The sequence below is a fragment of the Oryctolagus cuniculus genome, chromosome X, assembly GCF_964237555.1.
Source record: "Oryctolagus cuniculus chromosome X, mOryCun1.1, whole genome shotgun sequence".
NCBI lineage: Eukaryota > Metazoa > Chordata > Mammalia > Lagomorpha > Leporidae > Oryctolagus > Oryctolagus cuniculus.
Genome location: NC_091453.1, coordinates 50,064,332 through 50,092,185, shown reverse-complemented (window position 1 = coordinate 50,092,185; position 27,854 = coordinate 50,064,332). Strand labels below are relative to the sequence as shown.

General features: G+C 46.8%; 1 protein-coding gene across 2 annotated transcripts; it reads right to left on the bottom strand.

Moving 5' to 3' along the window:
* Window positions 1-41: 41 nt before the first annotated feature.
* DGAT2L6 (diacylglycerol O-acyltransferase 2 like 6) lies at window positions 42-27,854 on the bottom strand. 2 transcript variants are annotated; one of them, XM_051827166.2, is made up of 7 exons: window positions 27,641-27,854; window positions 6,179-6,289; window positions 5,643-5,713; window positions 5,075-5,279; window positions 3,508-3,682; window positions 1,238-1,449; window positions 42-795 (listed from the first exon to the last, which is right to left on the bottom strand). In XM_051827166.2, exons 1-7 carry the CDS (start codon window positions 27,729-27,731, stop codon window positions 641-643), a joined length of 1,020 nt encoding a protein of 339 aa, XP_051683126.1. In that variant the 5' UTR covers window positions 27,732-27,854; the 3' UTR covers window positions 42-640. The 2 variants fall into 2 exon arrangements, with proteins under 2 accessions (XP_051683126.1, XP_008270964.2); XM_008272742.4 differs by lacking the exon at window positions 27,641-27,854 and adding an exon at window positions 27,165-27,319.

Here is a 27,854-nt window from a genome sequence, read left to right as displayed (position 1 = left end):
GTTTGAGGAAAGCCCAGGCATGAATCAAAGTAATGAAGTCATTATGTCTTGTTTTATGCATCCAGAACTTTATTTTTATAGAAGAAACAGCCAGACTAGAACTCTGTCATAACTGAGGGAGTCCTGTGTGCTTGGATCAGGAAACCATGGTTCAGGTCCCTGGTTTACCTTGTAGCAGCCCCCAAATGATAAGTAACAGGACTTGGAGGAAACAAGGCATCCTTCTTCTAAACAAAGCTTTCAATCCTAAACCTCATCAGTGTTGGATCCGCTAAGGCTCAGAGGAGAAGGGGCACAGTGTCTATCATTACTCAGATCTGACAGTTGGCTGGAGTGACTCAAAAGACTCCCAACCTGGTTTGTAGCCCTAAAATAAGCAGGGATCATAGAGCAGCTTCCTCTGCTAACCAGTCCTCCCCAGTCCTCCTCTGCCCCTTTGGTTCTGTCCCTCAAACCTGCTCTGGGCACTTGAGAGGGGATGTCACTGTTGGAACCCTGACTCATTGAGTAGTATCTGGCTTGTCTGGCTTCCCCTCCCATCCTTGATCTCCTCTCCTCTCTCTAAATTCTTCTTTCCCTGTGGCTCTACTTGAAATCCCCCATGGTTTATGGGGTTTGCTTATGGGGACTTTGGCTCCTGTTAAATGACTGTCAGCTCCTGGGTCTCAGGGACGCCATATTCAACTTTGTGCTGGTCAAACAGCTTGTGCAGGGCGCGGATGTAGAGTGCATGGTACTTGTCTACCACCTCCTTGCTGGGTCTGTTAATCCTGGGGACTGGCAGGGGCTCCCCAACTATGGAGAAAGACAGGAGACATGCATCAGAATCTTCCCCCTACCAGCTCAAGCTACCAATTCCTCACTGGGGACCACACCCTGAAATTCAGTATCTGGGTCCCCTCCCCTTCCTCCATGTTTCCCCCTCTTGATCCGGCCCCATTCTGGCACTCCTTCTTGGATCACCTAACCTTATCCATGCTCCAGAGAGTGTGCACAAGCTCAGGAGAGTGATGAAGGAATGCATGTGAATAATGATTCTCTTGGGGCAGCTGTTGAAATCTGTCCCATTCATGAATGGCCACAATTCCTGTTTAGTTGCTTTCCCCATCCTGCTCTCAGTCACACTCACTGAGATTCCCATCGCCCATCCCAGCTGGGAGCGGGGTGCCCTGGGCCTTGGGGTGAGGAAGGGCGGGGATCACGATCCGGTGTGGTCCAGGGATAATGAAAAGCTCACCGACAGTGGTAACAGGTCGATTGAAAGGCAGAAAGCCCCAGGACCCACGAGTGAGGCCTCGGCCGTGGAAGGTACAGAAGTTAATCCCCAGGATTCTTTTGCCTATGTTCTGGAAGTGTTTCTGGAAGATCCTTATCCATGTGCCCTCAGGGAAGGTCGTCTGATTGTGGACCTCATTCTCCCCAAAGGTATAGGAAGGGACAAGATAGGCCCTGCAAAGAGAAGGGGCAGGGTGGGCTCTGAGCTCTCCAAGGAAGCAAATACCTTGGCAACCCCTCCATTACAGGACTTGAATCCCAGCACTGAAACGTGTTAAGCCTGATGACCCATCTCTACTGTGCACCACCCTCCCAACTGAACTTTCTGAGGGCATCTGCTGTGCTCTGTCTGTGATGGGAAGAAACTAATTTCAGGAGCCCTAACTACCTTCACTGCATCCAGCTCCAGAGTGATGTCCCTAAGCCTCCTTCCTACCTGGCCATGTCACTCCGACTTGGAAACACTTCCCAAGCTCCTCACTTTGTACCACGTCACTGAGCGTGGTCTTGATGCTTTACCCTCCCTACCAGGCCAGCTTCCCCTCTCCCCACTCCTCCCTTGCCGTCTGCTTAGCCACACTGAGTGTGCCAACTTGCTCTCATCTGCCTGTCTTTGTAGGGTCTGCTCCCTCTGCAGGAAGTGCCTTCCCTCTGGCTCCAGGTGGCTAACTCAGTTTTGCCCTTTAAACACTCGAATGTTAAAGGTCTGCTGTCATCTCCTTGAAGAAACTGTCTTTGAAGATTTATTTTATCTATTTGAAAGACAAAGTTGCAGAGAGAGAGAATCTTCCATCTGCTGGTTCACACCCCAGATGGCCACAGCTGCCAGGGTTGGGCCAGGCAGAAGTCAGGAGCTTTTTCTGGGTCTCCCACTTGGGTGCAGGGGCCCAAGCATTTGGGCCATCTTCCACTGCTTTCTCAAGTGCATTAGCAAAGAGCTGGATGGAAAGGGGAGCAGCTGGAACTCCAACCAGTGCCCATATAGGATGCTGGCATTGCAGGCAGCGGCTTAACCTGTTATACTGCAATGCTGGCCCCAGAGAACTGTCTTTGATCACCTCCAGTGTCCCCAATGTGGATTAGGTGCCCTTCATCCAGTGCTCATCTCTGTCCTACACGGACACTACCCCAACCCTGCGTGACAGCATCTCCTCACCTGTCTGACTACCTCAGTCGACAGCAAGCCAGACACAGGAACTGTATTAGATTCATCTTTGAATCACTAGGGCCTGGCATAGCACCTGACCTGTTGTAGGTCCTCATTGGATGCCTGGCTTCTTGCTCCCTTTTGGTCTGACTGGCAACTCCTGCTGATATTTCAGATCACAACTCAGATGCCACCTATAGCACTTTATACACATCTTTGTGACAGCACTTTATTCATTCAATAAATATCTATGGAGTTTTGTGTACCTACACTATTTTAGGCCCAGGGAACGTAATGGGTTAAAAAAACTGTTATCTCGCCCAGCAATGTGGTGCATTAGGTTAAGTGACCACTTGTGACACCAGCATCCCATATGGGAGCCAGGTCTGGTCCAGGTTAAAGCCAGGAGCCAGGAACTCCATCTGGGTCTCTCATATGGATGGCAGGGGCCAAGCACTTGGGCCATCCTCTGCTGCCTTCCCAGGTGCATTAGTAGGGAGCTGGATTGGATGTACTCAAACCAGCATTCTGATATGGGTTGCTGATGTCTTAAGCATTGGTTTAACCTGCTGAGCTACAATGCCCATCCCTATATTTTATAATTCTGTGTGCATGTATGTGTCTTCCACTCTGGACTGTGAGTTCACAAGGACCAGATCTTATTTATTTTTGTACTCTCAATGCCTGGCACTGTGGCTGACACACAGCAGGTGTTCAATAGATGCTGAACGAATGCATTCTATATCCCAAATCAGGTTGTATGGTCTTTGGAGGCATTCTAGCTCGTCTTTGCAATTCTCACTGCATCAAGGCCAGTGCCTTCCTCCTTGGGCAGATTCTTGGCAGACTGATAGAGAGGGAAGTCCCACTGCCCCAGACTGATGGGCTAATGGGCAGAAAGTAAAAGGTCTTCTTCTGTCCTTTCTCCAAGTTCAAATCAAAGTGTTCACCTGAATAAGTGTGGAGGCCCAGACACTGCTAAGGCACAGCATGAGGGGGTAGAGAGAAACAATCAGAGTGAAGAGGACGACCCCACACCGGGCTATGGCACCCTGAGAAAAGAGCCCCAGAACCTAGGGACCCACCCTGTCTTCAGTGCCAACTTCACAAAACCTTTCCGTTCTTTGAGGAAGATGATGGAGGTTCCTGGTTTGCTCAAGAGGGCTTCTGTAGCTCCACCCACCACAATAATCACAGCATTACCTGAGCCTTTTTGGGTCAGCAAGTAATTCAAGGCCAACTTACTCACTGGGCACAAACCTGCAAAACCAAAGAGTCAAATAGCAGAATAAACTTGGCACCTGAGCAAGGGGGTGTGGGGTTCCTCTAGGCTCTTCCTGCCAGAGACAGCTCATTGGTTTCTTGACTATTGCTCTTTCTGTCCTTTTGTCTTTGGCCTCTATATACTGGATTAGCCCTCACCTGAGGTTGGTCCTTAGGATCAGCTACTTGCCTTGGGGGTTCATGCTGGTACAGCTGGGGCTATACCAAGCTCCTCAGTGTACGCATCCACACATAACCTACTACCTTCCAGATCAATAGTATTGGAGCTCACCCTTTCCCTCTCTACTATGAGCTGCAGTCATTTTAACCCTGCCAAGGCTGACAGCACTGGAGGCCCTCCAGAGGTCTCTCCTCCAGGCGTGATCAGGGCTAGCTGATCAACCTGCTTCCTCCTTGGAGCAACCTGCCAAACAGGAGCCATTGGCTGAGGTTGCTGGAGAGTAGGCCAACTGGGGAGCCTGCCCAAGCCAAATTAAAATGTAGAGGAACAATGGCATGGAGATGACAACTTGTTGTTCAACAGCAGTCACAGAGTATTGCATCACTTTTCTTTCCCATCTTTGCCCTGGACTCACTTCCTATTCTCTACTGGGATGGTGGAAATTACTTCCAGGCTCTTAGCTGCTGAAAGAGACCTCTGCTCCAGAATCTTGACAAGCTCAGAGAGGAGCAGAAGCATCCTCTGGCAGCCCAGTGGCCTCACTTGCCATCCCCCAACCCCCAGATAGATGTATCTTACATTTTTGTGTTGGGCTTTGGTTGTTTTCTGGTGTCCAGAGGGATGACATTTGTCACAATGCCCTGACATAAAGTTTGGCAGGGAAAAGTTATCTTGGATTCTGATGTATGCATACCCTTTATCCCTTGGCATGCTATGCAAGGATGTAGGTTTTCTCAGGAGATGAGAATAATGGACCTTGAATGTCCCAGCCAGTAGGAGAGATATTAAAATATCTTTATGACACCCTGGGATGCGAGCTGCCATACAAATGACTGGCCAAAAGAAGCCAACTGACAGCCCTGAAAGGAGTCCGCTGAAGTCCATCTGAGCTGCCCCATTCATGCTGGAGTTTTCCTGTATTTGTGTTTATGACTTGCCTTTCACCCTCCTCTTTCCATTTGCCTTTAATCCTGAACTCCAGCTTTCTGGTTTCCTCTCTGAAAGCAATCCTGGCAAGGTCATCCAACCAAACCTTGCCTTTCACAACTTGAGCAGCACCTGATGCTTGGCTGCACACCTGTTAGTGGCCCGGTGTGTTCTGGACTCATTTTCTACCAAGTCTTCTTCCAGCATGGGGTCACTGAAGAGCTTATTTGGGGTTGGAGCCCTGAGGTAGGCCAGGGAGTGCAATGATTTTGTATACTCACCCATTGACATCACATAATCACGCACAATGGGGATCCAGAAGATTCCTTCCAAGGTTGCTAGAGAGGGACTGATGGATGGGAACATCTGAGTGAAGCCAGTGGCCTCAGTGGCGAAGTTGATGAAGGCACCATAAGAGACAATGCCATGCGGGTGGTTGGCAATGATGTAGTTGTGTTTGGGAGACAGGTCGTGAGTCTTCACTAGCTGTTAGAGGGAGATTGGGTCAGAACATTGGCTAGGAAGAAGGAAGAGCACTCACAGAGACTCAATTCTTAGCAGGTATCCTATTGGGAGCCCCGAATCCCAGTTCAGTGGGACGTTGTCACTGTCATGAGATGGCCAAAGGGTCATGATATCAGAGAGGCTGACCTAGGCTGGCTAGAGCAGGAAAGGCCGCTACTCCCCTGTCTCCCCCCTGCCCGTCCATCCTGGACTCCTGATGCCCATGATTCCTCTGGGCCTTGACCTTCCCTGCTGCCCACTTGAAGCCTTTGGAAACAAAGAGCTGAGAAGGGAGTAAGAGTCTGGGTCACAGGATCTGAGGGCCCCCAGCAGAAGGGCAGTCACCTTTACTGGGAAGTAATTTCGGAAATACTTCCAGAGGGTCCAGTTCCGTACCCAAGCAGAACGCCTGCCGCCTGTGGGTAGAGAAGGGAAGGAAAGAGCAGACGGGCATTGCCAGTCTCTCTACCTCTCTCTCAGAGGTGGAGAGTGCTGCCTGCTGTGCTCAGCTCCCTGGAGGGGCCTCCTCACACCTCTGAGCAGTAGGTACTGCCACCAGATCCAGCCCCCCAAAAACACTGGAAGCCCCTGCTCCACAGGAGCCAGCGAAGAAGGAGGTGATAGGGAGATAGCTTGAGGCTGGGGGCACCTGCCTGGAAACCTCACCCCTTTAACTCTTCCTGGGCAGCCTGGCAGAGAACCTGTGTCCTTGCTAAGCTTCGCTCTCCCCTCAGGTCTCCACCCCTCCCCTCTTTGCCCATCCTCCTCTCCCTCGTCTCCACCCCTCCCTTCTTCATCCCTCCTCTCTTTCTCGCTCCACCTCTCTTCCTGCCAGGTCCTCCTGAGCACAGACATGCCCCGCGTGCTGTCCCACCTCTTACCTTGACTGTGGGTGTTCCAGTCGTAGACGAGCCAGGCCAACGCGAGCACAGACGCCGACCAGAACTTGGTGAACACCAGAAAGTAGGGTATGAGCAGAATGGGAATAGCCCCTGAGGAGACACAAAGGGTTGGTACCTTCAGTGCCTTCTGAGCTTTAGCATGGCTCTCACAACCCCCGTCTCTGAAGGCACAAGGCAAAACTGGTGTAGGGCTTTTCTCTTCCTCCTCTCCCCCTCTTGCCTAGCTCTGCTGGGGTCCAGGCTGACCTCTGATCCCTTGGGTCAAGGTTGCTTTGATGACTGAGACCTTAACGGAGGACACAGCATAGCCCTGAGGTTTTCAGAGCAGATCCTCAGCCAGGGTCAAATGGTGGCTGCTGGCTGACCCCCATTCTGGGACTCAGAAAATTCTTCCTGGAAGCTTGACCGTCCTTCGTGGAGCTGATAAATCTGCGTCTTCCCGCAGAGAGGGGTTGCCTGCAGTGTTCGGGTTGTTTGAGGCTGAGAAGAACACCCCGAGTAGAAACCGCTTTACTATGTCCTCTTTTGTTCCATTCCAAATGTCCCAGTGTTTCACCGTTTTCAAAAGCAGGGGCAGATGTAGCTATGGCAGCAAAGGCTGTGAAATGCAAACGCCATGTGTCTTCACAGCGGTAAGAATGGAATTCTGTTTTACAATCTGCCTTCATGAGAACCACGTGCTGAGCACAGATTGTGCCTAAGGAAGGATCTAGCTATGCGCAGGACTCTTTTGAGCAGATACCACATTATAGTTGATAACAGGTTCAGAGAACGGGAAGAAACTCAAAAGTTTACCTATCAGCAGGTTGGTTTCTTGCATTTTGGACATATGAACATGGCAGAAAAAAAGACTGAATGCACATTGCTTTAAAAAGTCATGTTATATGGGGTCAGTGCTGTAGCGTAGCAGGTTAAGCTTCCGCCTGCAGCACCGGCATCCCATATGGGCATTGGTTCGCGTCTTGGCTGCTCCACCTCCCATCCAGCAGAGGATGGGCCCTGCACCCAAATGGGAAACATGGAAGAAGCTCCTGGCCCCTGCCTTCGGATCAGCCCACCTCTGGCTGTTTTGGCCATTTAGGGAGTGAACCAGTGGATAGAAGATCTCTTTCTCTGTCTCTCCCTCTCTCTGTCTACCTCTGCCTCTCAAATAAATAAAATCTCTCTCTTTTTTTAAAATCATGTTATAGCAGCAGGTGTCTGGCCTGGTGGGGTAGATGCTGGCATGCATATCAGAATACTGGAATTCCACTCTTGTTTCTGGTTCCTGTTCCATCTTCCCGCCAGTGCAGACTCTGGCAGGCAGCAGGTGATAGATAGCTCAGGTGGTTGTGTCCCTGCCACCCACGTGAGAGACTTGGATCGCATTCTCATTCCCTGTTTTGGCTCAGCCCATTTCTGGCCATTGTGGGTATTTGATGAGTGATCAACAGATGAGAGTGCTCGCCTGCTCTCTCTCTCTCTATCTTTCTCTCTCTCTGCCTTTCAAATAAATGATTAAAAACCCTCATGTTGTGGAGTAGGAGAAACCTTAGCATCAGCTGGCTTCCTGTTACAAGAACTGGCCCAGAGGGTTGCTATAAGCATGTGCATTAGATAGGAAGTAGTGGTGGATGGAATTTTATCAGAAGTCTACTGTGGATAAAAGGCCTCTGACCTTCATAAAAGATGAGAGTAAATTTGCAACTGAAACTTTGGGAAAAACTCAAGTAAAGCTAAGTAAGAATCTTTACTGATTATCTTTCTTCAAATGAGTTTTGCTTGTACCCCTAGTATTTAGAACAGTGCCTGGAACACACAGTGGGTATTCAACAAATATCTGGAGATTGACTGAAACATAAATAAGTAGTTTTTTCAATAAGCAAATGTCAATGACTAAAACTTAGCATGTATGTTATTTAAATATGATGATATTTTAAAAATATAAATGGATTAATTCTGTTCCTTATATTTTATCTCCTTCGTTTATCTACTAGTCCTTTTTTTTAAAAAAAAATTTTATTTGAAAGAGTTACAAAGAGAGGGAGGGAGAGAGAGAGAGAGAGAGAGAGAGAGAGATTACTTCCCAGATGGATGCAGTAGTGCAGTGGCCAAGGCTGGGCCAGGCTGAGGCCAGGATCCAGATTGTCTTCTGGGTCTTCCACATGGGTGCAGGAGCTCAAGCACTTAGGCCATCGTCCTCTGCTTTCCCAGGCCATAGCAGGGAGCTGGATTAGAAGTGGAGCAGCCGGGACTCAAACTGGTGCCCATATGAGATGCTGGTGCCTTAGACAGTGGCTTTACCTGCTATGCCACAGCACTGGTGCCAGAAAAAAAAAATATATTTTATCTGGTATCTAGTTTGCTCTGTACATGAGGGTACAGAGGAAAGGCACTATAACTTTGTGTGTGTGTGTGTTTGTAAATATATATAGACACACACATACATAAATACTGCTGCAGGCGGTAGCTTTACTTGTTGCACCATAGCGCCGCCACTCCCTTACGGAATTTATTGAAGCTTCAGGTGTGGCCCTGAAGGAGTCCATAAGAATCCTTTGAGGACAAGACTTCCAGACCGGCCTGCTGGAGTATGAACAGTGTAATGTACAAGAGACAGGAGAAACAGGCCAACGTGGAAGAGCTAAAGATCACAGAATGAGGAGATTCATGACATCAAAGGAGAGGAATAATGAGGAACAGCGTTTGTGTGCATGTATGTGTGTCTCAGATATTGTGGCCTCAACACCAGGAGATGTGACCTGCTTCTCTTGTCCTTGTTCCAGAAAGGCATCTTGGAGAGGATGATCAAGGAGGAATTTCACGTAGGTGCGCTCCTCGAGTAGTTTATACCAAGGATGGCCACGTAATTCTAACACATACGCAGTGACATCTCACTGTCATTTTAATTTGCTTTTTCCTAATAGCTAGTGATGCCCAGCAGCTTTCCACGTGGTTATCTGCCTTTTGTGCATCCTCGTGGGTGTTGTGTCTGTTCAAATCTTCTACCTGTTTTTCAATTTTTCAATGCTTTCTTGGGAGTTCTTTATACCGTTAGTATATACCTCCTATGTTTGATATGTGGTTTGCAAACATTTTCTCCCAGTCTGTGTCTGCCTTTGCATTCTCTTAACAGGGTCCTTCTTACAGCAAAGGCTCTCTCTCTCTCTCTCTGTTTTTTTTTTTTTTAAAGATTTATCCATTTATTTGAAAAGTAAAGTTAAACAGAGAGAGGAGAAGCAGAGAGAGAAAGAGGTCTTCCATCCAATGGTTCACTCCCCCAATTGGCCACAATGGCCGAAGCTGCGCCGATCCGAAGCCAGGAGCCAGGAGCCAGGAGCCAGGAGCCAGGAGCCAGGAGCCAGGAGCCAGGAGCTTCTCCCCGGCCTCCCATGTAGGTGCAAGGGCCCAAACACTTGGGCCATCCTCTGCTGCTTTCCCAGGCCACAGCAGAGAGCTGGATGGGAAGAGGAGCAGCCGGGACTAGAGCCGGTGCCCATATGGGATGCTGGTGCTGCAGGCCAGGGATTTAATCTGCTGTGCCACAGTGCTGACCCCGAGCAAAGGCTTTCAATTTTGGTAAAGTCCAACTTTTTTTTTTTGACAGGCAGAGTGGACAGTGAGAGAGAGAGACAGAGAGAAAGGTCTTCCTTTGCCTTTGGTTCACCCTCCAGTGGCAGCCGCGGCCGGCATGCTGCGGCCGGTGCACCATGCTGATCCGATGGCAGGAACCAGGTACTTATCCTGGTCTCCCATGGGGTGCAGGGCCCAAGCACTTGGGCCATCCTCCACTGCACTCCCTGGCCACAGCAGAGAGCTGGCCTGGAAGAGGGGCAACCGGGACAGAATCCGGCGCCCCGACCGGGACTAGAACCCGGTGTGCCGGCGCTGCAAGGCGGAGGATTAGCCTAGTGAGCCGCGGCGCCGGCCGAAAGTCCAACTGCTTAATATTTTTCCTTTTACAGATTTGCTGTTGGTGTTGCATCTTAGAACTCTGCTTATTTTAACGTAATCAAAGTTTTCTCTGTTTTCTATGAAAAGTTTTATAGTTTTCTGGTTTACATTAAGATTTATGATCTGGCAGGTGCTGTGGTGTAGCAGGTAAAGCTGCTGTCTGTGGCACTGGTATCCCATATGGTAGCTGGTTCAAGTCCCGGTTACAGCCATTTGGAGAGTGAATCAGCAGATGTAAGATTTCTCTCCCTATCTCTCTCTGTAACTCTGCCTTTCAAATAAATAAATAGTTTTTTTTTTAAAGAAGGTCTAAGATCTGTGGGCAGCTTGTGGCACAGTGGGTTAGGCCACCTGCCAGTTCGAGTCCTGGCTGTTGCACTTCTAATCCAGTTCTCTGCTCTGGCCTGGATCCGAAATCAGGAGCCAGGAGCTTTCTCCAGGTCTCCCACATGGATGCAGGGACCCAAGCACTTGGGCCATCTTCTACTGCTTTCCCAGGCCATAGCAGAGAGCAGGATCAGAAGTGGAGCAGCTGGGACTTGAACTGGTGTCCATATGGGATGCCGGCACTGCAGGGAGAAGCTTTACCCGCTATGCCACAGCCCCAGCCCCATGGAGTATCTTTTTCCATCCCTTCACTTTCAGCTTGTTTTTGTGTCCTTAAGACAAAAATGAGTATCTAGCAGACACCATATTGTAGCCAAAATGCCTATATATAAATATAAATATATATATATCTTTTGATTGTACAATTTAATCCTTTTATATTTAAAGTAATTATTGATAGGTAAGGACTTGCTAATGCCATTTTGTTCATCATTTCCTGAATATTGTATAGATCATTTGTTCTTTTTTTCCTCTTATTGTCTTCCCTAACAATTTGTTGATTTTTTAATAGTGGTATGCTTTTTTTCATTTTTCTTCATTTTTTGTGCATCTACTAAAGATTTTTCTTTATGGTTACTATGGGGCTTACATAAAACATCTTATAGTCATAATATTCTATTTTAAACTGATAATTTCAATAACTACATTTTTCCTTAATCCCCATCCCACACATTGTGTGCTATTAATTTCACACTTTGTATTTAATATTGTGTATGCACTAACAAATCATTATAGATATAATTATTTTTAATACTTTTGTGTTTTTGTATTCTTCAGCGTGAGGTTTGCTGCTTTTTAAATGGTTTCTATTTATTTACTAAACATCTCATCTCAGCAGGACCTGTTGGGTTCCCAGGGCAATGGAATTTTATCTGGGATTGAAGTCAGGTAGGGCTGGAGCCATGCCATATGGCTGCTCCATATGAGGGGTCCTCACTGGAATCTAGAGTTTGTGAGCTTGTTACCAGGGGCTTGACAGGGTAGGGGTCTTGTTTGATCCCTGGGCAGACTGCACTGCATCCAGAATCTTGGTCAATAGAGCTGGTGCAGGGCTGGCATTGTGGCATATAGGGTTAAGTCACTGCCTGCAGTGCCAGCATCCCATGTGGGTGCCGGTTGAAGTCCCAACTGCTCTACTTCCCTGCTAATTTGCCTGGGAAAGCAGTGGAAAATGGCCCAAGTCCTTGGGCCCCTGCCACCCATGCGAGAGACCTGGATGGTGTTCTAGGCTGCTGGTTTCGGCCTGGTCCAGCCCTGACCATTGTGGCCAATGAGGGAGTGAACCAGTGGATGGCAGATCTCTCTTCCCCATCTCCCCACTTTGTAATTCTGCCTCTCAAACAACTAAATCTTAAAAAAAATAGAGCTTGTAGTAGGAACAGAGGTTCTCTTCAGGGTCTGCAGCTGGGTCCACAGATGATAGGCCTATTACCAGGTACACAGACAGGTGTACTCCCTCCGGATACCTGAGAACGTGTCTGCTGGATCATTGAGTGGGCACCTGGGAAAGCAGGCCAGGCCTCAGAATGTGGCTCAGAGAAGCTGGAACTGAGTCACAGTGATGCTTTAAGATCTGCAGCCAAGACAGAGCTGCAGGCCTTCCTCAAGGGAGCATGGGCAGGTATGTCTCTTGCTTGGTTTCTGGGTGGACAGAAATGATCTGGCACCATGGTTGAGTGGTTTGGAGCCAAGTTACTGGGCTGTTTCAGAATCTACTGTGGGGTCATTGTTTGCATGGATGGGTATGGCTAACTGGCTGGTCCCTGAGCGAGCACAACTGAGCTGATGCCATAGCTGAGGGGGTTGTTTCAGAGGTCACTGCTGGCACTGCAGTCAGCAAGCCCGACACCCGAGGTATGAATGGATGTGACTCTTCCCAGATTGCTTGGCAGATGGTATTGGAGGCAGAATGGAAGCCACATGGGGCTGTAGCTGAGTCTATAGGGGGATAATGGCATTTCCGGATCTGTCACTTCCCCACAGTTGGTGAGCCTGCCACCTGAGCGTGGGCCAGTTCTTTCAAAACAGCCTGCCTTGGTCTTGAGATCCACCAGGAATGTGCAACATCCTACCTAGGTACCAAGACTCCCAGGAAAAGCGTTTTCTTCAACGATGGCTACCAAATTCTTGTCACTATAGGGACATACGAGTAGGGGATTTCCTATTCTGCTATCTTGTTGACATCACGCTTAAGCTAACTTTTTATAAGGTGTAAGGTTTTGCTGCATGGGCATATCCAGTTGTTCTAATAACACAGTTGAAAAGATTATCCTGCCTCTACTGAATTGCTTTCTCATATTTGTCAAAAATCAATGGCCATATTTGTGTGGGTTTGTTTGTTTTCTCTATTCTGTTTCATGGATTACTGTGTATATCTCTTCATCAATATATCACTGTCTTGATTATTGTAGTCTTTATTAAGTCTTAAAATCAGCTAGTGTGATTCCCCCCAATTTTATTCTGTATCAAAATTATTTTAGTTACGGTGGAGCCTGTCGTTCTATATAAATTTTTGAATTGGTTTATCTATGCCATCAGGACTTTTTGAAATTAAACTTTTTGGGGGGCTGGCGCTGTGGCGTAGCAGGTAAAGCTGCTGCCCGCAGTGCCAGCATCCCAAACAAGCGTCAGTTCGAGTCCTGGCTGCTCCACTTCCAATCCAGCTCTCTGCTATGGCCTGGGAAAGCAGTAGAAGATGGCCCAAGTCCTTGGGCCCCTGCACCCACGTGAGAGACCTGGAAGAAGCTCCTGGCTCCTGACTTCTGATCTGCCCAACTCCATCCGTTGCAGCCAATTGGGGAGTAAACCAGCGGATGGGAGACCTTTCTCTCTCTCTCTCTCTCTCTCTCTCTGTAACTCTTTCAAATAAATAAATCTTTAAAAGAAGAAATTAAACTTTTTGTTTTGACAAAAATAAAACAGCAGAAATCTTTTATGTTTTAATAAAATCCCAGATAGCCTCACCTAGACCTACTCATTATTAATATTCTACATTTGATTTGCAGCTAAAAATGGAAATATAAGTATTTACATGTATATTTGTATTTTGGAGTATACTGCAGAGATTACAACCCTTCAACTCTAAACACCTTGGTGTGTAGTTTCTAAGAACAAAGGTATTCTCTTCCATTATAATAACCACGGCGCTATTAGCACATTTGAGAAATTTAATGGTGCTACAAAACTGTTATCTAATATGCCCTTCTGGGAGTTTTAGTTGAAATGAATTACATTTATAGATCTACCTGGGGAGAACTGACATCTTCACTATGTTGAATCTTCCAATCTGTGAGCACAATATGTCTCTGATTATTTACATCTTTTATTTCATTCATCAGCATCTTACGGTTGTCCTTCAGTATCTATGGGGGATTGTCTCCAAGACTGCCTGAAGACCCCCAGATCTGTAGGCACTCAAGTTTCTCATGTAAAATGATGTGCTATTTGCATATAACCAATGTATCTCCTCCTGTGTTCACTAAATAATCTCTAGATTACTTATAATATCTAATATAAATTAGCCAAAGCTTTGTAATTAGTTGTTACTGTGTTGTTTAGGGAACAGTAGCTGGCAGGGAAAAAAAAAACTGTGTGTTTAGAACAGGTGCAACTTTTGGGGGAATATTTTTGATACGCAGTTGGTTAAATCTGTGGATGCAGAGCCTGTGGAAGTGGGAGAGGGTGCAGAGTTCTGGTGAAGCAAATTAAGCCACTGCTTGCGATATGGCATCCTTATCAGAGGGCTGCTTCGATTCCTGGATGCTCTGCTTCAGATCCAGCTCCCTGCTAATGCTCCTGGGAAAGATGGCCCAGATGCTTGGGCCTCTGCACCCCCATGGGAAACCCAGGTGAAATTTTAAGCTCCTGGCTTTCGCCTGGCCCAGCCCTGGCCGTTGTGGCCATTTGAGGAGTGAACCAACAGAGAGATCTCTTTCTTTCCCTGTCTCTCCCTCTCTCTGTAACTCTGCCTTTCAAATAAGTAAAATAAATCTTAGCAACAAAATAATCTGTGAAAATGGATGGCTGGCAGTATAGTTTGCAGTAGATGGACCCTATGCATATCTCATTTATAAATATTTCACCTTTTAGAAGTATTTAAATAGTATTGCTCTGTAAGTTATTCTTTTCAATTGTTTTTTGTTAGAGTATACAAATGTGAGGGAGTTTTTTATGTGTGATCATATTTGTTAGTTCTTGAATGGTTTGGGATTTTAAAAAATATATTCCTTGGGGGCAGGCACTGTGGCTCAGTAGGTTAATCTTCCACCTGCAGTGCCAGCATCCCATATGGGTGCCGGTTCTAGTCCCAGTTGCTCCTCTTCTAATCCAGCTCTCTGCTATGGCCTGGGAAAGCAGTGGAGGATGGCCCAAGTCCTTGGGCCCCTGCACCCACATGGGAGACTTGGAAGAAGCTCTTGACTCCTGGCTTCAGATCAGCACAGCTCTGGCTGTTGCGACCATTTAGGGAGTGAATCAGCGGATAGAAGACCTTTCTTTCTCTTTCTTCCTCACTGTCTGTAACTCTATCTCTCAAATAAATAAATAAAATCTTTAGAAAAGTGCTTTAAAAACTCCTTGGAATTTTCTACGCTATCACACAATCTGCAAACAAGGCCAGTTTTATTTCTCATTTTCTTATCTGCAGGCCTTCATCTATTTTTATGTTTTTGCCTAAGTGCACTTGCTAGGACTTTTAGTATTGTTGAATACAAGTGGCAAGTGTAGACATCCTTGCTGTTTCTGTAATGGTTTGGATCATAGTTTGGGTGTCTCCCATATTCTTCTGTTAATGAATTAAGGCTAAAACTTAATATAATAGTGGTGCGTCAGGTGGGGCCCTGGGAATGATTGGATTAGATTCGGCTGTTTAGGGTGCGGCTCCATGATTGAATCATGACAGTATTATAAGGAAAACCCCCTCAGAGGGTAGAAGACAGGTGTACTCCCTGTCTCTCTTTCTCTGCTTCCTGGCTTGCCATGTGATCCCGCCACTGTGCATGCTCTTGTCATCCACTGCCCTCAGCAAACGCCAGACTAAAGGGGCCACCTGCCTTGGACAGTGAAACTCCAAGACTGTGAGCCAAAATGAACCTTCTTTCTTTTTTTTTAACTTTTTTTTTTGACAGGCAGAGTGGAAAGTGAGAGAGAGAGAGACAGAGAGAAAGGTCTTCCTTTGCCGTTGGTTCACCCTCCAATGGCCAATGCGGCCGGCGCACTGCGGCCGGCGCACCACGCTGATCCGAAGGCAGGAGCCAGGTGCTTTTCCTGGTCTCCCATGGGGTGCAGGGCCCAAGCACTTGGGCCATCCTCCACTGCACTCCCTGGCCAGAGCAGAGAGCTGGCCTGGAAGAGGGGCAACTGGGACAGAATCCGGCGCCCCGACTGGGACTAGAACCCGGTGTGCCAGCGCCGCTAGGCGGAGGATTAACCTAGTGAGCCGCGGCACCGGCCTGAACCTTCTTTCTTCATTAAGTAACTTCTCTCAAATATTGTATTGTTACAGCAACAAAAAGCTAAGAAACGCAGTTCTCAATCTTAGAAAACATCTGGGTTTTCACCGTTGTGATGTTAGCTGTAGTTGATTTTGTAGATGCTCTTAATAAAGACGAGGAAATTTCCTTCTATTCCTAGTTGCTTGAGACATTTTTTTATATGATTGAATGTTGAAATTTGTCAAATGTCTTTTTTACATCAATTGATATGATCGTATTTTTTTCTTCCTTAGATGGTTGATATGCTATTCTACTTTCATTGATCTTTTTTCAAACATTTGCACTTGCTTTCCTGGATAAAGCTCACTTGGTTGTGGTGCATTGAACTTTGTACTATATGATAGCACATCCAAAAGTTCATAAAGAAATAGAATTAAAATACAAGTTTATTCTGTTGGAAAAAAATTTTAAAATCCATGCATACAGGTAGTCTTCAAAAAGTTCATGGAAAATGTGTATTATGAAAAAAACATGCATGGATTTCAAAAATTTTGGCACTAAAATAAACTTATTTTTAATACCATTTTCAGCTTTTTAAAGTACCATCCTATTGCAAATTCAATTGAAGATTTTTGCATTTATATTAATGAAGGCTATTTGTAATTTGTACTGTCCCTGTCTGATCTATGTCTCAGGATCTGATCTCTTCGTGAGTTGGGAAATGTTCCTTCCTTTTCAGTTTTCTGGAAGAGATTGCATAGGATTGGTGCCATTTCTTCTTTAAAATGTTTGGTAGAATTTTCTTTGGAACCATATGGATAAGGAGATACCTTTTTAAAATAAGATTTTTATCTATTTCCTCGTGGATGAGTTTTGATTGTGGCTTTAGGGGAGCTATCCAAATATAATTGCTAATTCATCTATTTTTTTCTTTTTAGTTCCATCAATTTTTGCTTCATGTATCTTGAAGCTCTATTGTCAGATACATATATATTTAGGATAGTTGTGTCTTCTTGTAGAATTGATCTTTGTGTCACTATATAATGGATCTTTTGAAAAACAAAATTTCAACCAGTAAAACCTGGTTTTAACTCTTCAGTTCTTTGCTTGGCTAGTTCCTACTCATCTTTCAGGACCCAGGGTGTTGTAGGTTCAATACTTTGAGGCTATCTTTGACTTCTGTCTCTTTGTTTAAACAAAAATCTCTCCCATCCATCCTCCTGGCCCTGCCCCCATGGCTGCTGTCTCCCAGGCCTTCTCCCCGCTGGTGTGGACAGCAGCCTCTCATCTGCTCTTCTGCTTCTGGTTTCTGCCCCTCCGGTCTATTTTGTGTACCAGACAGTAGCCCGAACATTTTTGTTTTGAGAAAATTGTAAGGGTTTCTACTGTCAAAACAAAAGATCTGAATAGAAGACACGACTAAATTAATTGTCCTGATTATTTTAGACTCCAAAGCCTCTCTATGGGAAGATCAGCTCTGTATGTAAAGAAGAGAGTTTTCAGAACAACAACAACAACAACAAAACAACACCAGGCAACGCAGACAGTGTTAACCAAGGAGAATTAAGGAGGTAGATTATGTGTCCGTTTCTCAAGAAGCTGTGTGTTGTGAAAAATGCTTTCGTATAGAAAAATTTTGAAGTCTTCTTCCTTCTTGCACAATATTTAAGCCCCCCCCAAGTCATACATTTATCAAAAGCACAATCATATGATGTCATTTGCCTCCTCTGAAATCTTCGATATTTTCCCACTGCTGACAGAATAAAGTCTGAGCATGTTAGTCTGGCATTCAAGGCTTCCCCAGGACTAGCCTCAAACATCTCTCTAGCCTCATCTCTCAGTACCTGCACTCTCATCCCTTAAGCCATAGCCCAGTGTTCCTCAAAGTGTGGGCCCTTTATTGCTGCAGGGGCACGAGATGATCTGAGGAGGTGTGTGCACACAGTTACCTTAACCTGTAGTGAATAAAGTACATTCTTGATCGTGATACAGTCTCTTGTTCAAAGGCATCAACTGGAGCTGGCATTGGGGTGCAGCAAGCTAAGCTGCCACTTGCAAAGCCAGCATCCCATATGGACGCTGGTTCAAGTCTTCGCTGCTCTGCTCCTGATCCAGGTCCTTGCTAATGCACCTGGGATAACAGCAGAAATTGGCCCAAATGTCTGAACTCCCACCACCCACATGGGAGACCCAAAGAAGCTCCAGGCTCCAGGCTCCTGGCTCCTGGCTTTAGCCTGGCACAGTCCCGACCATTGTATCCATTTGGGGACTGAACCAACAGAGGGAAGATGTCTGCAACTCTAACTTTCAGATAAACAAATAAATGTTTTTTTCAAGATTTATTTATTTATTTCAAAGTAAGTTGCAGAGAGAGATGGAGAGACAGAGAAAGTAGAGAAAGGGAGAGAAAGATAGGCCTTCCATCCGCTGGTTAATTTCCCAGATGCCCACAATGGCTGGGGCTATGCCAGGACGAAGCCAGGAGCCTGGAGCTTCGTCCGGGTCTCCCAAGTGGAGGCAGGGGCCCAAAGACTTGGGCCATCTTCTGCTGCTTTCCCGGGCCATTAGCAGAGAGCTGGATCGGAAGTGGAGCAACCAGGACACAAACCAGCACCCATATAGGATGCAGGCATCACAGGCAGCGGCTTTACCTGCTATGCCACAGTGCCAGCCCCTACAAATAAATATTTTTAAAAAGTTCTTCCAGCCTTGAAGTCTTAGCTCACAGGACACCTTGTTGATGGTATCTTTGCAGGCCCCCTCATCAGAATGAAGGGTTCCCATCTCCATGCCCTTCCAACAACTCCACTGTGCTCCTCTCCTGCTCTGTTTCCTTTGGCTTGCTTGTATAACTAGTGCCTCCTCTGTGTGGCCCTCTACTACCCGACAGCCTCTTAGAAACAGACTTCTGGGGCTGGCGCTGTGGTGTAGCAGCCAAAGCTGCTATGGGAGATCAAGATCTCTCTCTCTCTCTCTCTCTCTCTCTCTCTCTCTTCTCTTTCTCTCTGACTTTCAAATTATTTTTTAATAATTATTTAATAAATATTTAAATAATATTTTAATAAATATTTAAAATAAACAACTCAGCCTTTCACAGAGTGGCATGCATGGGAAGACGGCTCATGGTAAGCACTTGTTACGTTGAGCTGCAGCACAGGGGGAAGCTGATAGGAAGGGAATCCACCCGTGCCTCTGCTCGGTCTTCTGGGGTTGCAGGAGGTGCCAGTGTATGAGGCTACAGGTAAGCGGCCATTTCCAGTGTTAAAATGAAAAAGCTGTCACTTTAATGCATGGAAACATTAGGTTTCAGAGCACTGACCTAAATCCAAGTGTGGGCGGTGCCTGCCAAATCTCGCCAGGGACAGATCTGGGGAGGCTGGAAGGAAGAGGGTGAAAGTAGTAGAAGTGGAAATGAAGACAAGAAGGCAATATAGGCCTCGAGGCAGTGTCTTGAGCATTGATTATGAAACAGTACTGGATTGGGCCATTCTTGTGCACTATCTCATTTAATCTGCTCACAGAAGGATTAAGTCTGATGTGTAAATGTTTTTATTGTACCCATTTTACAAATGAAGAAACAGAGACTCTGAGAGGACATTTGCCTTCATTCCAAGTTATGGGAAAAAAAAGATGTAGGAAGAATTTGTTGAGACTATATTATATGTCAAGAGCTGTTTTTAGAACCTCGTGTGTGTTAACTCATACTAATACTCGTAGAGACCAAAGTATCTGCCTTCTAGAAACACCAGGTTTCTGTGGAAGTGAAGACTTAAAGCTGAATTTCGGAAGAAGGGCAGGATCTAGACAGATGGATTGGTGTAGGGATGGCCTTCCATGTACTGTGGAGAGCTTGAACAAAGGCCTGGAGATGGGAGAGTTCATGGTCTGTGAGGAACAGCATAACCTGCAAAATGCAAGGAGCAGGGCCGGCGCTGTGGCATAGCCAGTAAAGCTGCAGCCTGCAGTGCCAGCATGCCATAAGGCCACTGGTTCGAGTCCCGGCTGCTCCACTTCCAATCCAGCTCTCTGCTGTGGCCTGGGAAAGCAGTAGAGGTGGCCCAAGTGCTTGGGTCCCTGCACCTGCATGGGAGACCTGGAGGAAGCTCTTGGCTCCTGGCCAAGATCTGCACAGCTCCAGTTGTTGCGGTCAACTGGGGAGTGAACCAGCGGATGGAAGACCTCTATCTCCATCTCTGCCTCTCCTCTCTCTGTGTACCTCTGACTTTCAAATAAATAAATGAATCTTTTTAAAAAGACGCAAGGAGCAGGAGGAAGGCACAGAGGATGAGATGAAGCTGGAAAGGAGGCTAGGCTGGGGCGATTAGGCCGGGAGCTGAGGGAAACAAGGTGCCAGTACACGTCATTCCGCAGAGACGTAGCAGGATCAGATCTGTGTGTCAGGAAGATAATTTGGTATAACTGTGGGAGCAGGAGGAACTGTGGGCAGGAAGATCCGTGAAGAGTCTCAGTGATTCAGCTGAGAGGCAATAGGAACCTGAAACAGCCTACTGTTTCTCAAGCCGATTTAAAATACAGCCCGGAGGTAGAATTTGTAGGCCAATGCAGCCACCTGGATGTCGGGCTGATGGGGATGCTGCCGTGAGAAATACCCTGATGGAGCCTGTGCTTAATTTTCTAGGATCTGATTATCATTACTCCTTATGAAGGTGTAATGAAATCAATCCGGGCAGCTTGTCTCAGGAGTGGTTGTCACTCTGTTGACCAAGTGGCAAGGTGGATTGTGTCCTTTGAAGTGGTGCTACGGTGTGAGTGTGTCCCCTCAAGTGCACGTGTTTGAAACTTAATTCCCGATGCAACAGGGTTGACAGGTGGGACCTTTAAGAGGTGGATGATGTCATGAGGGCTCCTGGTAAAAGCGGGCTCAGCCCTTGCTTGCTCTTCTCCTGTGTAGTGTTCTGCTGTGTTGCTGCCTCCCGCCAGGGGATGACATAGCAAGAAAGCCCTCCCAGATGCTTCAGAACTGTGAGCCAAATAACCTTGTATTGCTTGTAAATCACCACCTCCGTGGTATTCTATTACAGCAGAAGATGGACTAAGATAGGTGGGAGTGGGTGGACTCCTGGTAATGCCAATTTCTATAATAGAAAGGAAGAAAATGAACATCTGCTGAGGGTTTGTATCATCGCATTAATCTTCAGAACGTTCCTTAGAAGCAGATGAAGCTCTGCTTCTTACTCTGGTGGAGGGCGAGTGGCTTACTTGCTTGAGGTCACAATGAAAATAACACTTGTACAAGATCTCAGAACAAGCTGGTGGCAGAACGAGCCTATGTGACCCCTGAGACTATATTCCGTGTCTCTGTAGTAGCAGAAGCTGGAGAAAGCAGAAAGGCCCCCACACAAAATAAAGGTGTCCAAGGGAGAGAAAAAATAACAAGGAGTGGAAGTAAAGCTTTCTACTGAGGAAGACGAAATCTGAACTCTGGAAGGATCGTCAGTGTAGTGTTGTGGAGCTTAGTGGGTTGAGCAGACAAAAGATGTACGGGCTGCTACCTAGCCTGGCCCTTACAGGGTGCTATAGACTCCCACAAGTAGTGTGGTCTCAGTTTGACTGGAAAATGTTGCAAAGAAGATATGGCTTGATATTATCTCAAAGCAGGGGTTGTCCAGGGACAAACTGGAGTTCTCATGGCACCTGCCCAGGAAAAGGAATGATCAGAGCAGAGGTGAGGGTGTGGGAGGGGACATTGCCTGTTTCTTCTGTGAATAGATGGCCTGGAACACAAGCTTCCTGCAGAGGGTGGGTTGGTAAGGGATTAGAGCCAGTGAGTGGAGGAGGGACTTGAATACTGAGGCTACCGCATTTGTGTATCACCAAGTAGGCCATGAGAAACCACGGACTATACTGAGCAGGAGAGAGAGAGAGATGTAATCAAAGATGCTTTTGAAAGACTCTTCTGAGAAGCAAGCAGTGAAGCCATTGGAGAGGTTGGAGACAAGAGGCGAGAGGACCAGGAAAGAGGATATTGCAACAGTTTAGGGAGATGGTGATATAGTCTGGAAGAGACAGGTGGCGAGCCAGTCTTAGAAGGAAAGCTCGCCCTCAGAGGGGCCCTTAGCGCCACTGCTGAATGCAGAGGCCCAGGGATGTGAGGCTACTTCAGAACGTTCCTGGAGAATGGAATGAAGTTTATTTTGGCACAAAAATATTTGGAAATCCATACAATGGAGTGTCTTCAAAAAGTTGAAAATGCATATTGTGAAGAAACTATGCATGGATTTTAAAATTTTTGCACCAAAATAAACATATAGTTTTTTTAAAAAGATTTATTTATTTATTTGAAAGCCAGAGTTACAAAGAGAGGTGGAGAGAGTACTTGTCTGAAGTCACCCAGCTAATTGCTGTCCAGAACTATTTCCTGCATTGATTGTGGCACAGCAGATTAAGCTGCCACCTGTGAAACCGGCTTCCCATATAGGAGCCGGTTATAGTACACACTGCTCTGCTTCTGATCCAGTTCCCTGCTAATGCGCCTGGGAAAGCAGTGTAAGATGGCCCAAGCGCTTGGGCCCCTGCACCCACATGGGAGACCCGGAAGAAGCTCCTGGCTCCTGATTGTGGCCATTTGGGGAGTGAACCAGTGTATGGAAGATCTCTCTCTCTCTCTCTCTCTCTCTCTGTCTCTGTCTCTCTCTCTCATTCTCTCTCTCCCTCTCTCTGCCTTCCAAATAAATACAAATAAATCTTAAAAATAAGAGAGCTCATTCCATGTTGCTTCCCTTTCTTGCCTTCCCTAATCCCCTCAACCTGCTGTAATATTTTCTTCAGCTCTGGCATCCTAATACCATTTCACCATGGACCTTTCACTTACCACAATCTGACTTACATCATAGTGATCTGTGTATTTTTCCACCACTAGTACATAAAATGTGCATAGTGGTTGAATGAATGATTTATCTCTGTTACTAGAAGGTAAGCAGCCTGTAATGAACTTGTCATCGTCTCAGCAATGGCAGCCCAGGGTTTTTCTATTTGGTCTTTGCTCTGTCACTGTTGGATTGAACAGATCTGAATATCTTAAGTGCCTCTGTGGGCATCACACTCTCTTACAGGCTGTAGCTACCTTGGTTATGTCCAAGACTCAGAACTTGCATTGTCATTTCTAGCATAAGCACTGAAAGAATGGAAACAGGATATATAACCTCTAAACTAGTAGAGGGAGACAAGTAGAATGATAAAGTAATCAGTCTAAAAGAAATCAAGATAAGTGGCCAGCAAGCACCAGATGGTCAACAGCACTAATAAGGAAGATCCAAATCAAAACCACTACAAGATAACACCTCACACCCATTAGGATAGCTACCACTGAATAAACAGAAAATATGAAGTTGGTACTGGCACAGAAATTTGTTGGCACGTGGTGAAACTGGAAGCCTTGTGCACTGTTTGGGGGAATGTAAAATGGTACAGCCACTGTGGACAACAAGATAGCAGCTCTTCCAAACATTAAAAAACCCAATGACCATGCGATGTACCAAGTCCACTGCTGGATATGCTAAGGCACTTCCAAAAGTTTATAGAGAATGAAAAGTTTATTTGGTGCAAAAAAATTTTTTTTTGAAATCCACACATCTGTGTTAGTCTTCAAGAAGTTCATGGAGGGCCGGCGCCGTGGCTCAATAGGCTAATCCTCCGCCTAACGGCGCCGGCACACCGGGTTCTAGTCCCGGTCGGGGCGCCGGATTCTGTCCCGGTTGCCCCTCTTCCAGGCCAGCTCTCTGCTATGGCCAGGGAGTGCAGTGGAGGATGGCCCAGGTGCTTGGGCCCTGCACCCCATGGGAGACCAGGAGAAGCACCTGGCTCCTGGCTCCTGCCATCGGATCAGCGCGGTGCGCCGGCTGCAGCGGCGGCCATTGGAGGGTGAACCAACGGCAAGGGAAGACCTTTCTCTCTCTGTCTCTCTCTCTCACTGTCCACTCTGCCTGTCAAAAAAAAAAAAAAAAAAAGTTCATGGAAAACACATGAGTGTCAAACTTTTTGGCAACAAAGTAAATTTATCTCTTCATTCATTTCCTATGAACTTCTTAAGGTACCTTGGATTTCCAAAAGAAGTGAAATCAAGGTTCCTAACAGGTATGTGTACACCTGTGTTCATAGCAGCATTATTCACAGTGCCAAGAGGTAGAAGCCACTCACATGCCATTCAATACATGAGTGGATAAGCAATATATAGTATGTCCCCATCAGATGGTATTATTCAGGGGCCGGTGGGTAAAGCCACCGTCTGCAGCACTAGCAGCAAATCCTGGCTGCTCCACTTCCAATCTATTTCCCTGCTAAAGCACCTGGGAAAGCAGTGGAAAATGGTCCAAGTTCTTGGGTCCCTGCCACTCATGTGAGAGACCCAGAGGAAGTTCCTGGCTCCTGGCTTTGGATCAGCCCAGCTCTGGCCATTGTGGCCATTTGGGGAGTGAACCAGCCGACAGAAGATCTCTCTCTGTCTCTGTGTCTCTCTGTAACTCTGCCTTTCAGATAAATAAATAAATAAATAAATATTTTTTTTTCAAAAATTTATTTATTTATCTGAATGACAGAGTTAGAGAGAGGCAGAGAGAGAGAGAGTCTTCTATCTGCTGGTTCACTCCCCAAAGGGCCACCATGACTGGGCCAGGCCAGGCTAAAGCCAGGAGCCAGGAGCTTCTTCCAGGTCTCCCATGAGGGTGCAGGGGCCCAAGTACTTGGGCCATCTTCTACTGCTTTCCCAGGCCATAGCGGAGAGCTGGATCAGATGAGGAGCAGCCGGGACTCGAACCAGTGCCTATATGGGATGCTGGCACTGTAGGCAGTGGCTTTACCAGCTACACCACAGCACTGGCCCTTAAATCTTTTCCTTTTTTAAAAGAGTTTCAGTGTGGGAAAATGAGAGCTTCTGGAGATAGATGGTGGTGATAACTTCACAACAGCATTAGTGTACTCGGTGCCCTTGAAATGTACACTTTACAATGGTTAAAGTGACAAATTTTATGTTCTGTGTGTTTTTGCCACACTAAAGATGACAAAGAAGACATTCACATTTGTTATTCTGCATTGTCACAGAAGACCCATGGGTGCCATTGTGTGTCCCTGTCACTCTCGATCCACCCCTTCAGCTCCTCTGGGAAGACTGAAGCTGGTGAGGTTGAAGGGGAGGAGGTGCTCCGAGGAGGCAACCCCTCACCTTCTTGGTCCCTTACAAATCCAGTTGTCAGATACGCCGTCCACCCTGGCCTAGTGTTTGAGAGGGGAAAAGGAACAGAGAAAAAGGATAAGTTTCTGGGAGAAAAATTAGAACTTTTTAATGCATAAAGCCATGCCAGAAGGGCCAGAACAACCAGGGTGTTAGTGTTCAAATACTGTACCAAGACTTCCTGGGAGCCAGCGCTGTGGCACAGCAGGTAAAGCCTCCACCTCTAGTGCCGGCATCCCATATGGGCGCCGGTTCGAGTTCCGGCTGCTCCACTTTTGATCCAGCTCTCTGCTATGGCCTGGGAAAGCAGTAGGAGATGGCCTGAGCCCTTGGGCCCCTGCACCCACGTGGGAGACCCGGAAGAAGCTCCTGGCTCCTGGCTTCGGATCGGTGCAGCTCAGGCCATTGCGGCCATCTGGGAAGTGAACCAGTAGATGGAAGACCTCGCTCTCTCTCTGCCTCTGCCTCTCCTTCTCTCTCTGTGTAACTCTGACTTTCAAATAAATAAATAAATCTTTTTTGTTTGTTTGTTTTTGTTTTGACAGGCAGAGTGGACAGTGAGAGAGAGAGTGAGACAGAGAGAAAGGTCTTCCTTTGCCACTGGTTCACCCTCCAATGGCCGCCATGGCCGGCGCGCTGATCCGAAGGCAGGAGCCAGGTGCTTCTCCTGGTCTCCCATGGGGTGCAGGGCCCAAGCACTTGGGCCATCCTCCACTGCACTCCCTGGCCACAGCAGAGAGCTGGCCTGGAAGAGGGGCAACCGGGACAGAATCCGGCGCCCCGACTGGGACTAGAACCCGGTGTGCCGGCGCCGCAAGGTGGAGGATTAGCCTAGTAAGCCATGGTGCCGGCCAATAAATAAATAAATCTTAAAAAAAAAGACCTTCTGGGTTGGGGGGCCCCCCAGCGGGCCAGATGCAGTTCCACAGCCCTGTGCCTCTTAACTGCTTTCCCTGCTCTCTATGCCTGCTCCTTCTGGGATCCAGATATCCTTGTCCCCCAAACTCCCCTAGCCGAGAGCTGATCCTTCTCAAAGGAGTCTTTTCCAGGAAGTAAAGTTAGGTGCAAAGGCAGACAAAAAAGAAACTTTGAGAGACAAAGACTACATCAGTTCACCCCCACCCCCACCCCCACCCCCATCACTTTCTTTTCTTTTATTCCATGGAAAGTGTGAGTTCTCTTTCACAAACTTTTTGTTTTATTTTAAAAATTTTTGACAGACATATAACAACTGTGCCTATGTACAGAGTACTGTGTGATGGATCATTACATGTATATGCTGTGCAATGTGTTATCAGAGTAAATATATTTTTTTCTTTCAAGCATTTCACATTTCTTTATAGGGAAATCCTAAACCCTATCTTCTATGTATTTTTAATACAGAAATACACAGGACATTAACATCGTCTATACTTACCCTACTGCACAGCAGACCCCCAGAACTTGGCACTGTTATCTAGCTATAACCTAGCATCCACCAATCAACCTTTCTCAGTCCATGCCCTCACTTTCCTTTCTTGATGCAGCTGAAGTCAAATCACTGATGGGCTTAGCATGATTCGGTTTCCAGAAGGCTTAGTAGGTCGACATCTTTGGGGAGCCATGGACTCCTTTTGCAGTCCAGGGACACCTGCGGACCCCTTCTCTGGATAATATTTCTAAATGCACAACATGAAATACCCAGACTTGCAAAGGAAACCCATCAAGTTAAAATGCAGCCATCCACCTGTTCCCTAAAATGTAATATCTGTTTCTGACCAAGTCACAGGAGCTGCTAACGCCCCTGTGGTTTATTGTCCCCATTCATCATTGGAGAAACTGCTGCTTTTCAGCTCGAGATTAAAAGTAAAAGTAAAGAGGTAATTTTCCCATCCAAATTCCAAACTCCACCCCACACCCCTTCTCCTGCCCCTCTCTCGATCTCTTGTTCTAGAAGGCCCCTTAGTTAAGAACCCCTGCTCGAAAGGGTCTGTAACTGGATTGGAATCAGCTTGCCATTCATGATGATGGCTTGAGTTCTGCTCACCTGATTTCCAAGCTTGCCCCGGAATGGACCTCCCACAAAGCCCCGGTTTCCCACTGGGAATCGCTTGGAGCTGTCGGCGCATTGCCCCAGTGCTGACGGTTGCTGTGCGCTGTGTCCACTGAACAACAACTGGCCCTTTCATACAACTCTGCCTAATGAGTCATGCAGGCAGCTCCCAGATTTTCCAGAATTCTCTCAGCCTAATCTTATACTAGAAAATCCCCTATGCCTGCCTAGCAACACCAACTCTGCCTGACCCAAATATGACTCTTTTCCAGCTAGTTCCTAGGACACAGCTCCTGAGAATGCAGAGGTGGTCCTTTAAACCAGAACGTAGCCTCACTCTTGGCCTTGAGGTGGCCAGCCCAGTTCTTTCCAGGGGGTGGGGACCAACCAGATGATCTCATCAGAGCCCTCCTTCTTGGGGGATGTTTAGTCTGTTCCCTTGTGTGCTCCAGCCTTCGGGGTTCACTCACCTAAAATGATGTAGCTTGGGATCCACTGCAAAACAGAGAGGGTCTGGAGACCCTCCTGGAGATCTAGTCGGGAGAAGAAGGTCACAGTCATGGTGCTGTTCTCTTGTGGCCAGAAGCCCAACCAGAAGCTGAAAATCACTTAAGCTGAGTTGATTGTAAGTGCTTTGCTGTAATCTCTTATCCCTGAATCTGTTTAGCTGCTAGGGTTTTGTCA